The sequence below is a fragment of the Equus quagga genome, chromosome 1 (genome assembly GCF_021613505.1).
Source record: "Equus quagga isolate Etosha38 chromosome 1, UCLA_HA_Equagga_1.0, whole genome shotgun sequence".
NCBI lineage: Eukaryota > Metazoa > Chordata > Mammalia > Perissodactyla > Equidae > Equus > Equus quagga.
Window position 1 is genome coordinate 168,556,225 of NC_060267.1, and position 18,479 is coordinate 168,574,703.

Consider the following 18,479-nt stretch of genomic DNA (forward strand, 5'->3'; position numbering starts at 1 on the left):
TCAACTTATGAATTACTGTTTTTTGGTTGATTCTTTTTTTCCCTTCAGGTGAATAATCATAACTTTTTCTCCTGGGAACAGAGGTAGGCTATATATCCCAAGCTCTCCACAGTTAGTCCTGGCCATGTTGCTAAGTTCTCTCCATGGGACTGTAAGCAAAAGTGATGTGTGACTTTAACACTTCACCTATGTTAATTTCAACAATTCTCAACAATTTCTCCAAACTCTGCCACCTTCTGGCTGGCTGGATGCAAACAATGATGAGGTCCTAGCAGACTGCAGAGCCAAAGATGGAAGGAGTCTGGGTCTTTTAGTCATGGTGTAGAGTAGTAGATCAAGAACATCCATCCTGGGGCCGGCCCTGTGGCCGAGTGGTTAAGTTCGCACACTCTGCTTAAGCAGCCTGGGGTTTCACCAGTTCAAATCCTGGGTGCGAGCATGGCACCACTCATCAAGCCATGCTGAAGCAGCATCCCACATGCCACAACTAGAAGGACCCACAAATAAAAATACACAACTATGTACCAGGGGGCTTTGGGGAAAAAAAAGGAAAAATAAAACCTTTAAAAAAACAACAACAACAAAAGAACATCCATCCTATTTTATTACATGAATCATAAATAAGCTTTTATTGTAATATAGCCATTATCATTTGGGTACACTTCTTATAACAGTTTAGCCTACCCTAACTACTAAACCTTGTATTTCTATTTTGTTGAGCAGTTTTGTTTCCATCAATAATAGGTGTTAGAATTACATGGAACTCCTTTACAGCATATATAATCAAATTATGTTTTCCTTTATTATACTAATATGGTAATTTTTACTGATATGCTTTCTAATATGAAACCTTACTTGCATTTCTGGAAACTTGCTCCTTCCTACTAATCGCTACTAATTATTAGTGTTTCAAATATGACAACAGCAATTAAACGCAGTCTCAAAGCACAGGTAGCAGATGGCAGGGGTTATCACCGTCTAGGAGTGGTGTGGTGGGTGCAGAGAGGTGAAGCAGGGTGCAGAACAGTTAGAGAGACAGTGAGGGAAACAATTGACTCAGTAATGCTTCACTGAGCCAGTTCTGCAGCAAGCCAGGAATCGGGTAACTCTTTAGGAGACCAGGAAACAGAGCCTAGTCCCAGCAGAAGAGAATGACTGAGAAGGAAGGTTGGGGTCCCACGGTCAGAACAAGGAAGTTCCAAGGGCTGAGAAGAGGACCAAGTCTAAAGCAGCCATTTCAACGAGCACCTTATTTGAAAAAGAGGCCTGGAAGCTGGGAAACCAGCATGGTCAAAGGTTTAACAGCTGAGAAAAAATCAGGGTAGGTTCTAATATCCTTTGGGAGTCAGGGGATAATTCACTGAGGATCATCTTGTAGAGGTAAGGTGACTCTAACAACCCTAATGGGTCAAAGAACATATAAGTAAGCATCATTGACATCAAAAGAGAAGAGGATGATGAGTCACTGTCCTAGGGCAAAACAATCAGAGAAGGAAAGAAAGGATGTAATGCATGATAAAAGCTGGTCCCGTGGGGGCCGCCCCGTGGCTGAGTGGTTAAGTTCATGTGCTCCACTTCAGTGGCCCAGGATTTCACCTGTTTGGATCCTGGGTGTGGACATGGCACTGCTCATCAGGCAATGCTGAGGTGGCATCCCACACGCCACAACCAGAGGCACTCACAACTACAATATACAACTATGTACTGGGGGGCTTTGGGGAGAAGTAGTTAAAAAAAAACAAACCGGAAGATTGACAACAGATGTTAGCTCAGGTGCCAATATTTAAAAAGAATTTTTTAAAAGGCTGGTCCCTTAATGAACAATCCAAAAAAGAAACTGAGAAAATAATTCCATCTACAAGAGCATCCAAAGGAATAAAATACCTAACAATAAAATTAAATAAGGTGAAAGACTTGTACACTGAAAACTACAAAACATTGATGAAAGAAATTAAAGACCTAAATAAATGGAAAGACATCTGTGTTCATGGATTGGAAGACTTACTATTGTTAAGGTAGCAACACTACCCAAAGGGATCTACAGATTCAGTACATTCCCTATCAAAAGTCTAACCAACTTTTTTGCAGAAATGGAAAAGCAGATTCTCAAATTAATATGGAATTGCAAGTGGCCCCCAACAGCCAAAACAATATTAAAAAAGAAGAGCACAGTTGAAGAATTCACACCTCAGGATTTCAAAACTCACCACAAAGCCACAGAAACCAAAACACTGTGGTACTGGCATAACAAGAGACATGTAGACAAATGGAATAGACTTCAGAGTCCAAAAATAAACCTCTATATTTCCAGCCAACTGATTTTTGACAGGGATGCCAAGACCATTTAATGGGGAAAGAATAGCTTCTTCAACAAACGGTGCTGGGACAACTACACATCCACAAGCAAAAGAATGAAATTAGACCCCTACCTCACACCATATATAAAAACTAATTCAGGGGGCAGCCCAGTGGTGCAGTGGTTAAGTTTGCACGTTCCGCTTATCGGCAGCCCAGGGTTCCCTGGTTCGGATCCTGGGTGCGGACATGGCACTGCTTGGCAAAGCCCATGCTGTGGTAGGCGCCCCACGTATAAAGTAGAGGAAGATAGGCATGGATGTTAGCTCAGGACCAGTCTTCCTCAGCAAAAAAGAGGAGGATTGGCAGTAGTTAGCTCAGGGCTAATCTTTCTCAAAAAAAAAAAAACTAATTCAAAACAGATCAACAACCTAAATGTAAGACCCCCACATTATAAAACTCTTAGAAGAAAACATACAAGTAAATCTTCATGAACTTGGATTGGCAATAGATTCTTAGATATGGACTAAAAGCATGAGCAACAGAAGAAAAAAAAAGATAAATTGAAATTCATAAAAATTGAAAACTGCATCAAAAGGCAATATCAAGACGGCGAAGACAACCTACAAAATGGAGGAAAATATCTGCAAATTCTAGATCTGGTAAGGGACTAGTATGGAGACAATATGAAGAATTCTTACAACTCAACAACAAAAGACAACAATTAAAAAATGAGCAAGGTGGGGGCGGACCTGGTGGCATATTGGTTAAGTTCATGCACTCTGTTTTGGCAGCCCGGGGTTTGCTGGTTCAGACCCCAGACACGGACCCACACACCATGCATCAAGCCATGCTGTGGTGGCAGCCCACACAGAAAATAGAAGAAGACCGGCATAGATGTTAGCTCAGCGACAATCTTCCTCAAGCAAAAAAAGAAAGATCGGCAGCAAATGTTAGGTCAGGGCCAATCTCCCTCACCAAAAAAAAAAAAAAAAAAGAGCAAGGGGGCCGACCACAGTGGCCTAGTCGTTAAGTTTGGCACACTCCACCTCAGCGGCCCAGGTTCAGTTCCTGGGCATGGACCTACACAACTTTGTCAGTGGCCATGCTGTGGTGGTGGCTTACATACAAAAAGAGGAAGACTGGCAGTGGATGTTACTTCAAGGTGAACCTTCCTCAGAAAAAAAAAAAGCACACAGGACTTGAATAAACATTTCTCCAGAGAAGATAAATACATGAAAAGATGGTCAACATCATTAGTCATTAGGGAAATGCAAATCAAAACCACAATGAGGTATCACTTCATACTCACTAGGATAGATTTAATCAAAAAAAAAACCCCCAGAAAACAGCAAACGTTAGCAAGGATGTGGAGAAATTGGAACTTTTGCACATTGCGGTGGGAATGCAAAATGATTCAGCCACTGTCAAAAAGAGTCAGGTGGTTCCTCAAAAAGTTAAACAGAATTACCCTATGACCCCCAATTCCACTCCCTACGTATATATCCAAAATCGAAAACATGTACTCAATTAAGTACGTGTACACACATGTTCAAAGCAGCATTATTCATAATAGTAAAAATGTGGAAACAGCCCAAATGTCTATCAACAGATGAATGGATAAACAAATTGTGGGATATACACAGAATGGAATATTATTCAGCTATAGAAAGGAATGAAGTACTGATCCATGCCACAATGTGGATGAACCTCCAAAACATGCTAAATAAAAGAAGCCAGACACAAAAAGTCTCATATTGTATGATTCCATTTATATGAAATAGCCAGAATAGATAAATCCATAGAGATAGAACACAAATTCCCAGGCTGGGGGAAGTGGGGGATGAGAAGAAACTGCTTACCTGGTAAGGGATTTTACTCCAGAGCAATGGAAATGTTTTCAAACTAGACAGAGGTGGTGGCTGCACAACATGGTACGTAAATGTACTAAATGGCACTGAACTGTTCACTTTAAAATCGTTAATTTTATGTTTTATGAATTTCACCTCAACAAATTACTATTTTTAAAAAAGAAAAGAGAAAGAGTGGCCTCTGCCCCATGAATGGGAAGGAAGTGTAATAAAATGCTTCCAGTGACTGGAAAGGATTATGAGGAAACCATCACTTAAAAGAGAAAATCAGGTTTCAGTTAAGCTGAAGAGATAAAGGACTATGAAAAGAGTCAGTGGAAACCTCACAAGAGAACTGGAGCTCCACAAGATAAAAGTGAAGGGGCTGGCAGAAAAGAGGACAGAGCAGGAGAGGGAGTGGGTGGAGGGTGGAAAGAGGCTCTGGCTGAAGGCAGACAGAACAAGAAGGGGACAGTCACGGACTGAAGAGGTAGCATTTTGTTATTAGAATGCACAGAATTTTTCTATTCTATCTAACCTAGGATGAGAAACATTTCAGTTGTTTGATTACAATAACCAGACAAATTTCTCATACCCAATTCCAGCTCAGGAGGAATGTTGTTCTCTTGTTAGAAAATATGACATCTGTTCATATTTTTATTTTTAAACAACCCAAATTCCAAGCTGAAAAACCAAAGATACTCCCGCAAAACTCTCAACATCCATCAAGAAAAATTCATTTTTCCCTAGACAATCTTAAGTTCAAATGTAATTCAAGGCCTGTGCTCTACATGACCTGGCCTGTCTAGCTTAAGTTCAAGTAATTCAATAGTTTAAAAAATTTTCCAGGGGCCAGCCCAGTGGCACAGTGGTTAAGTTCACACATTCCACTTCGGAGGCCCAGGGTTTGCCGGTTCCGATCCCGGGCACGGATCTACGCATCGCTTATCAAGCCACACTGTGGCAGGCGTCCCACATATAAAATAGAGGGAGATGGGCACAGATGTTAGCTCAGGGACTATCTTCCTCAGCAAAAAGAGGAGGACTGGCAGCAGATGTTAGCTCAGGGCTAATCTTCCAAAAAAAAAATTTTCCAAATGATTTTTAAAGTTAACTATTGGTTTCCCAAGGCCACGACAAGGGTTGATTAGTGCCAAAGAGCAAATCATCTCCCTTTATAAAAGGAACCACCTTTACAGCATTTAACAAAATACATTCCAGGGAGTTGTTCACATGTCTGCCTTTCCCACTACCTTGCACAACTCACAAGAAGGGCTGGGGCCTTAGTGTATTTGTAGCTACTCAAATGTTAGATGCATGAATCAACTACATCAAAGATGGGTTTTTGGGAAACAAGATTTTAAAGAAAACATCAGAAATCAGTTAAGGCAGGAAAATAAAAGTGATGCCATGGAAACAGAGTTCAAGCAGAATTTATTAACAATCAATTATTTAACCACTTTCTCCAGGCATCAATTTTCTCAACTATAAAACAAAGGAGTTAAACCAGATGATGTTAATGTCTCTCCTGAGCCACAAAATTCTTTTATTCTATGATATCATCCATGGTTTCCAAATGTCGGCCAAGACTCTATTATTCTATGATATCATCCAGCTTCCAAAGGCCAGTCAAAACTTAAGTAAAAAATTTATTTAGTCAAGATAATCTTCTAGGTTCTGAGTGTGGTATAAGAGCTAGAGAAAAGCCAAAATCACTGACTATGTATGAAACCACTGAATACTTTATATTTTAATTGATGCTAAAAAAAAAAATACGGAATTCTTATTCCAAATTTTCCTAGTTTATGGAAACTAAAAAGCTGAAATAGATACAAAAAAATAATCTGTTCATCAGAATCTAATAAATCTAGCTATAGTCAAATTATACACAGAAAATGAGCTGAGACCTAATATTTCACTACATCATAAGAACAGGGAATTTACAAATGTCAGACTTTAAGAAAGGGACGTCTTTTCTTCATAATTAAAAGAGAAAAATCATATAAATATTTAATCCCCATATCTGTTTAAACAATAATCTTGTAGATTAAATAAAATTTTTCATGCAATTCTCTACCCATTCAGTATTTTCCTCCTACATTTCTCCCGCAACCTTAAGTATCTTTACAGAACCTGGTTGAGAGTGTACACATGTACACACAGAGAGTCTAAAAAAGAATTAAAGTGAACTTTTAAGAGAAAGAAGATAACGCATGATGACAGCGGAAGACAATGTAAATATGCCCTCACCCTCCACCCACTTCCTCCGGGCTGCCTCCTGGTCTCCCACCTAAGACTGGCCTCATCCAAGGAAAGGCAAGTGGGTCCATTCTTCTGGACCCTGAGAGGTGGCTAGGAAGTCAGCTCCAAAAAGGGAATCTCTGATCCTCCCACGAAAAAGTCTGGAATGGAAGGCAATCTCCTGATCCTCCCAAGGAAAAGGCAGGCATGTGGAGTCACAGTGCATGAGCACCACTTTGCCACTTCAGGAAGAAGACATGATATGTGGTCAAAATCAATAGCTCACTTAAAAACAATCCACTGGAGCTGCTATTAATTGTCAGTGCTTTAACAGACCAGGGTACCAGATGCAAAGATCCACTTGCTAAACATTTGCCCTCCCCTATTCTCCAGAGATTACATTTCAGAACATAACTTTCACTGTAATTCTGTGATCTCTGAAAACGGAAGCCCAAAGCTATCCATCACAAACGCTGTGGTGAGGTTTGCCTCTCCAGTACCTGTGATGATGCTACCTTGGGAGAACCTTGTGGAACCAAAGGGAGAATATGGTCACTTTTGATTTCAAATGGATGACTCAAACGATGCACTTGTCATCTTCCCCATCTGAAAATACTATAGCAGAAGGATAAGAAACTATAAAGAGAGCTGGACAATAAAATACAGGGTCAGGGAATAAGATTTCATGTCCAATTAATATATATATCACCTTAAAAGAAAATCCGTAAGAGAATTACCCCAAAGATGTGATTTGTATCACAAATGCAGAAATGTTAAAGGTGCTTCCAAAATCCTATCCAAAGATAATAAGCAACAAAAATATAACCCATAATCTCCAGCACTATAATGTAAAATATGAAGCAGGCCCTGCCACAGTGCCAGAATGTTCAAGTATCTGTTAAAAAGACAAAGACAGCTAGAGCATGCAGGACAAAGTACCAGAGAGGAGAGAGCTGCACAAGAGAACTTCCAAGATCTGCAGAGGGCTGTCCTCCAGCATTCAGCTGAACACCGATCAGAGCATGCATGAGGAAGGTACACAGGACAGAGAAAGGATAAAGGGTAACGGTGCCCAGCACTTACATAGGATCTGTAATGCCACATTTTCTCACCAGCCAGACTGGAAAACCTTGTAACTCACAGGTCACGGGAGAAGTGCACAGAAGGGTCTTCATCAGGGGCGGGGAATAATTAGCCCTACGATAAGCACTGCTCCTGTCCTATGTAACAGCAAGACCTGAAAGGATCAAACTGTTTCCAAGTAACTTAACTGAGTCCTAAAACAAAACTCAAGAATATTTAGAGGGATACAAAAATATCCAGCACTTGCAGGGTAAATTCACAATGCCTGCTATCCAGTCAAAAACTACCAGGCATGCAAAAAATCAAAAGAGAGAGAGAGAGAGACAGAGTAATCAACTGAAACCAACCCAGAACTGGCAGAGATGTTAGAATTAGCAGACAGGACACTGAAACTATTATAACTGTACTCCACATGGTCAAAGTTACGAGACATAGAAGATATAAAAAGATATACAAGACCCAAAGATATAAAAAGACCCAAATCAAATTTCTAGAGATGAAAACTACAATGTCTGAGATGGAAAAAATACACTGAACAGGATTAACGGCAGGTTAGACATTTGAGAAGAAAAGAAATAGATTAGAAATTCTATTTCCCAGCTTTTAATTATTAGAAAAGGCTTTCGCGAGGATCTCTCTTGAATATTTCACATCCTTCACTGCAGTGGGGACCAACAGTCTGCTGAGAGACTGGTATGTTCCAAGCTAGGAGGTGACCTTTGTGCAGTGGGGCAAAGAGAAAGTGTCATGGGTACGGTGATACAGATTTGCTGTACAGGGTGTAGAGCTATGGAAGCCAAGAAGGAGCACACTTCACCCAGAGACGGGCACACAAGGGACAGAGACTTGGGAAAATAAGGCAACTTCAAAGAAAATAAACTATTAAAAACTAATTTATTTAAACTTCCATTCATAAGTGTAAGTTCAGTCCAATTCCCCTTTTGACTAACAGCTTAGCAGGCAATTGGAAATGATCAAGAGAATGACGACCACAGTAAGGCACAAGATAGTGAATCCAAAGAAAAAAGTATGATTCATTCATTTATTCATTCACTGAACTTCTACTGAACACGTACTACACGCCAGGTCCTGTTTTAGGAGCGGCTATAGAGTGAAACAATATACAAGGTCTCTACCCAAACACAATTTACCTTCCTATAGGGGGAGACAGAAACAACAAGAGTATCAGGTGATTAAAACAAAACACAGTGAAAGAATAGAGTGGCACTGGAGGTCAATCCTAGGAAAGCAAGGCTCTCCAAGGAAGCAGCACTTTAAGCTGAGATCTAAAGGCTCCAGCTATGTGAAGATCTGGGAAAAGCACATGAGGCAGAACGACCATCTACCCCAGACCCTAGGGTGAGAAAGAGCTTGGCACCAGAGTAACTAAACATATGGTGTGGTGGGGAGCAGGGATAAGAGAAGAAACGGGGGCGGGGGAGGGAAACAAGAATCTCTATAAAAACGTTCATTTATAAATCAGGAACATCTGAACAGCCTAGATACTTGATATTTCTGAATTATTGTTAATTTCTTAGTTGTAATAATAGTTGCTATAGATTTTTAAAGGGTCTCTAGAGATACATACCAAATCATTTTTTATAAAATTATACATCTGGGTTTGCTTCAAAATAATCTAAGCATTATGCAGGGAGTGAGGACGAGGAGTGCACTGGGGAGTGGAGTGGTACAGATGAAACAAAACTGGCAGTGAGTTGATAATTGTTGAAGCTGGATAATGGGTACAGAAGAGTTCATTACACTATTCTGTCTACTTCTGAATGTCTGAAATTTTCCATAATAAATACACTTTAAAAGGAAACATTTAAAATACAAGGAAGAGGAGGGTATTTATAAATATAAATGCCCCCTTCACAAGGAGTTTTTCAGGGCGATAAAACTTTTCGGCATGATACTATGATGGATACTATGCATTTGTCAAAACTCAGAACTACAACAGGGTGAACCTTAATGCATGCAAATTTTTAGAAATTCATGTAGGAAGTCAGGGACTCCCAGGACAAAATACAGAATGTAACAGATACCTCCTTCCAGAACCAACTTTTGCGGGACCTGGTGTACCCATAAACTTTTATCAGGGGTCCCTAAAGACCCTCAAAATCTAAGAACCCCCAGCACAGTATGCAAAACTTAATATGTGTGGGCATCCGTGCCTTCGTCTAGGGGAAGGCACTAAGGCTTTCACAAAGGAAGGTTGAGAACCACTGATCTTTCTTTTGCCAGCAAATTCCTGACTGAAAACTGAACTGCTATTGCTCTTAAACCTAATGATAATATCTCACTGCCATCACGTGGCTTCCCTGAAAGGACATTAGTACACAGTCATTACCACAAGCAAATAAATACCACCAGTGAATTTTACAACTCTGAAAGAAAGTTGTGATAGGTACCGAAAAAAGGAAAAGTGACAAATTATGTTTAAGTTTCCTTTACGATATCTTTTTACAACACTGCATTTCATTTAATCTGAAGTACATCATTTTCTGTGCCACTAAGAAAGAAAAAAAGCTGTCAGTTAACTGATGACTTGCTATTGATTGTAAAATGGTTCCAAGTTCAGAGACGTTCAAATGTGGAAAAACTGTACACCTTATAATCAATGAAACATGGCATTCAAAAGGCTCATTAGGGGCCAACCCGGTGGCACAGAGGTTAAGTTTGCACGTTCCGCTTCTCAGCGGCCCAGGGTTTGCCAGTTCAGATCCCGGGTGTGGACATGACACCGCTTGGCAAAAGCCATGCTGTAGTAGGCGTCCCATGTATAAAGTAGAGGAAGATGGGCATGAAGGTTAGCTCAGGACCAGTCTTCCTCAGCAAAAAGAGGAGGATTGGCAGTAGTTAGCTCAGGGCTAATCTTCCTCAAAAAAAAAAAAAAAAAAGGCTCACTAGCTGGACCCCATCTCAGATCCCCTAAACAAATTGCTCAGGGTAGGTCTAGGAATCTGTGTGTTGTTTAAACCACTCAGATGATTCTGGTTAGATAACGACTAAGTAAATAGTGAGTCTCCAGGGACAGCACAGTAGAGAGCAGGCACCTTGAAGTCACATAACCCCAGACATCTCTGTGACCTCCAGCAAATTCTGTAATTTCTCAGAGCCTCAGCTTTATCTATTAAAAAAATGTCAATGCCACCTATTTCCTATGGTTGATAAAACAAAAAAGAACACAAGAAATACTTGGCACATAGCAAGGGGTATACTAAAATACACACATTTATATAAGAACAGATTTATTTATGAATAAGAATGGGACCTATGAAATTACTTTTCAGAAATATTCTACCGTTCAGCACTGTCACTTGCTGGGCACAGTTAAAGTAACTATTCATTACATGTTTATTATGTAACTCAGCAGTACACATGCATCTATTTTGGCATACCACATTTTAATAGATCCTGCACAAATGAAAGTTGTTTAATAACGTTTTGATTAGAAAATATTGTACTTGATTTACATCAAGAAGGATAACACAAAACAGCATACTTTTAAGTGTGATATAATTTCAGAGTAGCTAATGGCTCTGTTTCATGTCCAAGTTTTTGTTTTGTTTTAGTACATATAGCTGGCAAGTTTTTTCAGAACACTAGCATAACCGCATTAAAACCCCAGAAGTAATACTGTGGAACGTCTCAATTCAGGCTGCTCAAAAAAAAAAACACCCACATGTTTCATTTGTTTCTAAAGTGACCCTTAAAATCCAAACAATATTTTAGGCAGCACCTTCAGAACTGACTAAACTCAGGATGTGACTCACAGGGGACAGGTTTAGCCATAATTGGATAGAGTTCTCCCACATGCGTAGCATAAAGAAGGAAAAAAACCCTCAAAACCCACAATTGCACAATGTCTTGGCCTTACTCTCCCAATGAAGAACACATGGATTTAAATTCATGCTGTGTCAATGCCACCAGCGCCACCCAAATGCCCAGGGTTAAGAGGTTGCTGCAGGGTGCTAACCCACCTCCACCAGCACCCCACCTCCTCAGGGTCTGGGCAGTGGCAGGTTATGCCAGACGTATCAGCAAGAGGACACCCTCCCAGCCCTCCCTACCAAGCACCTGGCCTGAGGTTTAAGAGGAAAGAGAGGTGCTGGGAGGAGAGAAACATGGCTCATCTCATTTTTCTTTCCCTCAACCACTTCCCAAAAGGAAAGAGTCCCTCGATTTTGCTACCCAAATCTGAAACCTTGATTCCTCTGTGACTCCTCCGTTTTCTTTAGCCCTCGGGGCTCCTCCACTAGGTCTTCTCCAAACTCCCCATAAATTCCTCACAAATCCATCCCACCCCTTCAGCTACCCTAGTTGATCCGTCTTATCACCACAGGCTGACTCTGCCCCATTTCTCAGTTCCAGCTTTTCAGTCTCCAAGCTGCCCTTTTCACTGGGGCCACAGTGATCTTTTCTATAACCTCGTCCCAACTGCATTCTCCTTTCCTAAATTCCTCAACAGCTCTTTGTTATCAAAAGATAAAATCCAAATTTCTAATCCAATTTCAACCAACCTACCAGCTTTATATTCTACCACACCCTGGCTTTGCCAATTTTTATCATCTTAGCCGCATTAGATTTTTCCTGTTCCTTGATTTCACACATCTGCTTCCATACCTCTATGGCTCTGTTCATGTTATTTTGTCTGCCTGGCACAAACTACTCCTCTTTTTTGCCTATCAAACTCATCCTTCAAGATGAGGCTGAACTGCCTCCTTTCCTGGAACACCTTCCCTAAACTCTAAGCCTCTCTCCCCCGCCCCCTTTTAGAGTCAAAACTAATTATTCCTAGAATAATCTACTTATATCTATCAGCAATATAATTCTTATCTCAGTCTTACAGTCACAGACATAACAGTCTCTCTTACGAAATTCTGAGTTCCTCAAGAAAAGAAATTTAATAATTTTGAATCGCCATTTTCTACCCCAATATATGGTACTTGGTGGGCCTTCAAAAATTGTTACTGGACTGATTTGGGGAGCAATTATCTCAACTAGTGTTGACCTGATTTTAAATAAGAAGTGAATAATGCTTAACTCTTCCAGAGGGTATTTATTTTAACAGAGAAGCAAGCTATCGAGACTGAATTCCTAATTGGTGGGAGGCAGAGTCTATTCTCAGGAGACCCCTGATCCCTACAGATTCCCCATCACCATCGCCACTCAGCCATGACCAGGTAATACCACACTGCCTCACCACCAGCATTTTATCCCCAAACCCCTAGCCTGCCCCAGTGACATACCACTTTCACAAGCTCTGGACTTCCAGAAAATTTAGTACTTAACAGAATTATCAGTCAAATAGAGAACATGGGAGGATGCACATAATAATCAAGACCACAAACAAGCTCATGTAGCTGCAGGCTTGCAGATTCTACTCCATGAGTATTTTGGTCAATCACAGCTCCTCCTGAGCTGACAAAGAGGCAGTATGGAATCCAGACTCAGGCAGGACTGAGTCAAGACCCGGCCCTCTACTCACTGCCCAAAGGGCCCTGAGTCAGAGCCGTTATCAGTAAACTGGGGAAATGGATGCCTACAATGCATCTCGTTAAGAAGAGTAAACGAGAGCAACCAGTAAGGGGCCTGGGGACACAGGGATGCCACACAGCTCCTGAGGCTTCTGGAGTCTCTGAATGAATGGACTTCCGTCAGGACTGCATGCCCTACTACCAAGGAGCTCAGTTACATACCTCCTCCAAGTCTGCTTCTTCCTCTATAAGATGGAAATAACAGTGCATACCTAACACAGGGATTACCTTTGTACCTGACACAGCAAGACTGCCACATGGCAGCAGCACTCTAAAAAGTGTCAACTACTACTACCACACCACTACTATCCTTCTTAATACTGTTATTACAAAAAACTGCTACACCTCACATGCTCCTCAACAGTCAAAGCCCAATCCTAACTGCCATTTACAGTGGAATGACCACCAGCCTTTATCCCCACATCCTCCCCCAACTCCTCTAAAATGGTACTAATGAAACCACAAAGACAAACAGGAAGGGAAAGAAGACAATAACACACCATACACTTCAACAAACTTCTGCAAGATGGGAAACAGTTGAAGGAGTGGTCACTGTCCCTCAGGACCCCTGAAGGGTTCAGCCCTGGAGGTCCTAAGGGCCACCAAATGCCAGCCTGAGGCTCAGGCCTGACAAAGAGGGAGCTTCTCAACAGGGTTTTCAAACAGTTGGGCTCCCAGGTCCAGCATGAAACGCCAAGTTTTTTCCGAAGAAACTGAAGCACAGAGGCAGGACAACCATAAACAAGAGAAGTCAAAGTCTACAGCCTGAACAGTGGCACCCTCCGTGCCTCCTCAACCAAATAACCCAAACCCAAACCCAAGCAGCAGGGTATCACCAAACACACCAGAGGCAGGAGACTGGAGGTGTCTTCTCTGCAGACACTGACTAGACCCAAAGAAGATGTGAAGGTGCTGATCCGTGGGGCAGACTGCCAAAGGAAAGTCCACCTGCACTCCAAGGGAGGTCACCAGACCCCAGCACACACACACATGCTCTCTCTCCCTTAATCAACTTTTCAGCATCTCACACTTAATTATAAACAGCCAAGGATCACCAGATATTTGCAATCTAAACAAACATAAAAAGAACCCTGAAATGAGTAGGCACGATGGAGGAAGGAGGAGAAATATTAAAAACATATTAAACATACAAAAAAATTAAAAACAACGTACACAACTCAAAGATAAATGAAGACAGTATATCCATAAGACAAGAATAAAATGGAAATAGAAAACGAAATGAAATGGAAATGGAAACAGAACAAAAAGAGCTTCTAAATTTTAAAAACATCATCATTAAAATTTTAAAAATAAAAGCTTGGAAGACAAAATTGAGAAATTCTCCCTCTCTTCCCATCTCCAAATACAATAAATACGAGGCAACATAAGTTAAGGAAATCTACAGATCAATTCCAGGAGATTCCATAACCAAACCAATAGACATCTCATAAGGAAAAAGCAAAAAATGAAGGGTAGGAAATTATCAAAGAAGTAACAGACATTTTTAAAAACGGAAGGACATGAGTCATTACATTGAAAGGTCACGCTAAGTCAAGATGGATGATGGATGGACAGAAGGAAGAACTCACACAAAGGCTTATAAAACTTCAGAATGCCAGAGAAAATGACCCTGAGCTTCCTAAAAAGAAAAAAAGGAACCAGAATGGCTTTGGATTTTTCATCAGAAACACTTGAAGCCAGAAAACAGTGTGAAAATGCCATCAAAATTGTGAAAAAAAATTTTTATCTTCAACCTAATATTCTAAATTCAGTCAAATCATCTATAAAACATGAGGATAGAAGAGACACCTTCAGATACGCAAGGCCTCAAATAATTCACCTCCCATGCACCCTTCTTAGGAAGGTACTGGGGAGACATTGTAGCAAAATGAAGCAAACCAAGAAAAAGAGAGACAGGAGATCCAGGCAACAGGCTCCAGGACAGGAGAGAAGGGAACAGAAGTGCCAGGAAAAACAATCCTACTGTCCAGATTGGAACAAGAGGATGGGAGGCTCCAAAGCGTGAAGTCTCTAAGTGGAACCGATAGATGATCTGATGTGTTACCTGGAAAATAAAATATCAAAAGGCATTTAACATATTTCTTGAAGTATCTCAGGGAATGTAGTGCATCGCTGTTAGTGCTCTCAAGCCAATTCTGACTCCTAGCAACTGTATACAGCAGAGCCAAACCCTGCCCCGTCTTTTTGCGCCATCCTCTCACCTTCAGCACTCTGTCAGACAATGCTCCACTGCTATTCACAGGGGTTCCATGGCCAATTTTTTCAGAAGTGGGTAGCCAGGTCCTTCTTCCTAGTCCATCTTAGTCTGGAAGCTCCACTGAAACCTGTGCACCATGAACGACCCTGCTCGTAGCTGAAATACTGGTGGCACAGCTTCAACATCGCAGCAACATGGAGCAAGAAGGGTGGTGTGGTTCCCTGACCAGGAAAGGAACCCGGCTGCAGCAGCGACAGCACTGAATCTTAACAACTAGACCACGGGAGCTGGCTTGAATGTAGCCATAGATGCATACAAAACTAATCAAAAAGTTTAAAAGGCAATTATTTGCCCCCAATAACAAAAACGTACAGGAAAAGAAAACATAATCAAGAGTCACTATTTAACTCAGAAGTGAGCAATAAATATATACACAATAATGTAAATACTGATTGCTGGTTTTACAAGAAATTGTTACGTAACTATACTGGGGAATTTGGGGGAGAGAAGAGGGCAAGTGCTCAGTTATGATAGTAGGAGGTCAAATGCTTACTCTACAATGATTTAGAAATATGAAAGCAAAAAACAGGAAAAAAATAAACAGAACTACTTTGAGATAGTAGCTTCCACTGGAAAGTAGGTCCTGGAGGATAAAAAGACCAAAGGCAGGAGACTGCTGTTTTTCATGTTAAACCTTTTAGCACTATTTGGTTTTTCCAAATTATGTGCATGTATTAACTGGATGGAAACAACTTATTTTCTCATTAAGGGCAATTAGTTCAATTTATAAAGTCACTATCAACTTCACTTATAAGTTTCTTATTTGGAATTCCAAATTCATTGTCTAAGAAACACTATAAAATGATGGTTAGTTTCCCAAGTCAGTTTTTAGAAGGCATTCAACCCATAATGATACAAAAATATGGTACAAAGTATTATTTCAAGTAGTCTTAGACACCATAAGAGTTTTTGTGGGAAACTGCAGTCTGAGAACTCAAGATGCCTGGTGTACATCTCAGCCCTACCCACTCGCTCCTCCCCACCCAGGGGCTGCCAAGGAATATTTTAAAGGTAGAACACAGGAGGGAGATGGGAAGGGATGGAAGGAAAGGACCTGGATCTGGCAGGACGGAGAATCAAGAGACCCACTGTAACAGGTCAACTCTAGCTGCATTAGAGAAAATACTGCTGGAGGTCCCTCTGGCCCCAGAGGTGGACAAGGTTGATCAGTGAGGCAATACGCCCTCGCCTCCTCCAAAGAGCCCACTTCTGGGCATAAACTGTATGCTCATCAATCAGGTCACAAATACATCACTTCAGTATTAATTAGCAATGATTGCTTTTTCATCATGCCATAATCAAACTTCTACATAAACAATATCTTCATTTCATTCAATAAAACTTTGTGGCCTATGTCAACACTGTTTGACTTTTTTTAAATGATTATAAATTGTGTGACCTTGAGCAAGTTACCTAAAGCTTTACTTTCCTCATCTCTAAAATGGGAATAATGATATCTAACTCACAGGGTGACAAGAAAATTAGAGGAAATGATATACATAAAACATGTAGGGGCAAGTATACAGCAGGCACTCAATCGATGTCAGCCTCTTGTCCCTGTCCCCTAATCCCACCCAGGCTGGTTTCTTACATGTAAACAAAGTCACAAATTATATACACAATTTTAACCAACAAAAACCATGCAGAACACATTAATATTTTTAAAAAATTAATGTGATATGAGTTGATTTATAAGCATTCATTATTTTTCCTACACCTTTGTCTTATGTTCCAAGTAGTACCCAATTTGCAGTTTTAATTAACTAAATGCAGCTAATTCGGCTAGACTAAAAAGAGGATTAAGAATGGCAGGACATTACAAAAACAGAGCATTCTTCTTTGGTTAAAGACTACAAACCCATATATGTATGTAACAACGTCTAAACAGTCTGGTAAAAGCAATTCCACTTCAACATTGAGTCGAACTCAACACACTTTAAGAAAGTCTTATAACTTAAAAGAATAAAATAAAACTGACAGACAATAGATGCTTTAGAGAATAGTTTTTTTCCTTTAAACACTCAGATGCACGACAAACCTGAGCTGAAATAAAGGGACTGCCTTTATTTCACTTTATATTTATATTTAATACACAAAAGAAAGTCAACGTTTAAGTATCTGCAACTACCAGAGACTTCCCATTTGGGGCCGTTTCCATCAGATCTTCCTCTAAAGGGTCATTTCCAGAATCTACAAAGTCCCAACAGGAGAACACCATTAGTTTTCAAATTAATTCCCTAAACGACAAAGCTAGCTCAGTAGAACACAATCACCAACTGATCCAAAGCCAAGTTCTCCTTCCTCTACAAGGTAGGGGATCAGGCCATACTCCAACACACACAGCCAAGACAAGAACCAAAAAGGTACTAAGGAAGCTAAAAAGTCTGCTACCTGGAGACTCATTATTTTAGAACATGCTTAGTGGTAGCAAGATTTGGAGACCGCCACAACATGTAGGGCCCCTATAACCCTCCCCTCCCCCCCCCTCATTTTTTAGAAAAGTATGATAACCAGAAAGGATGAGCACAGTAGTGTGGCCTCTACTGCGGCATCAAAACCACAGCCAAGCGTTTGCAAGTCTAGTCTAAATAAAACGTGAATTTCAAGATATCCAAAATCCAGGGCCCTGGAGTGACGCGCACAGGGTCACAGAAACTTGGAGCGGCAAGGAAGAAAAGCTGTAGGGGCGCTTGACTCGAGGGAATAGGGCGAAGGGCCGAAGAGGCTGGACTGGGGTGGATCCGGGTCTTTGGCGGCGGCCGAGGGGTCCCCGGGTCCTTTCGCCGCGGGGCAGCGAGAGCGCAGCGGGGAGGCCGGAAGGCTGACCCGGGCAGGGACCACACCTCCCAGCCAGCACGGCAGGCAGAGGCCGGGCCCGGGGTGCCCCGGGGCGCGGGACGGGATGGGGAGCCCCGGGGACAGGAGGGGACCCGCCCGCGGTCCACGGCGCGCGGACTGGGCCGCCGGCGGCCGGAAGCAGCCGAGGCCCGCCCGGCCCGCCCGGGCGCAGGCGGCCCCACTCACCGATGAGCCGGCGCACCTCGTCCTCGCTCAGGTAGAGGCTAACGCTGGGCCCCGCGGCCGAGGGCGGCAGCGCCGGGGGCCGCGGGGCCGGGGCGGCGGCGGAGCCGGGCGCGGGCAGCAGCGGCAGCAGCGCGAGCAGGAGCAGCAGCGGCGGCGGCGGGGCCCTCA

The 18,479-nt window shown here is 41.7% G+C and overlaps 1 protein-coding gene across 1 annotated transcript in view; it reads right to left on the reverse strand.

The window, feature by feature from the left end:
• Window positions 1-18,479, reverse strand: part of RYK (receptor like tyrosine kinase) — a 138,341-nt gene that overhangs the window by 75,889 nt on the left and 43,973 nt on the right. Inside the window, exon 3 of the mRNA XM_046641052.1 lies at window positions 18,312-18,475. Coding sequence (XP_046497008.1) covers window positions 18,312-18,475 — 164 coding nt within the window. The remainder of the gene's footprint in view (window positions 1-18,311; window positions 18,476-18,479) is intronic.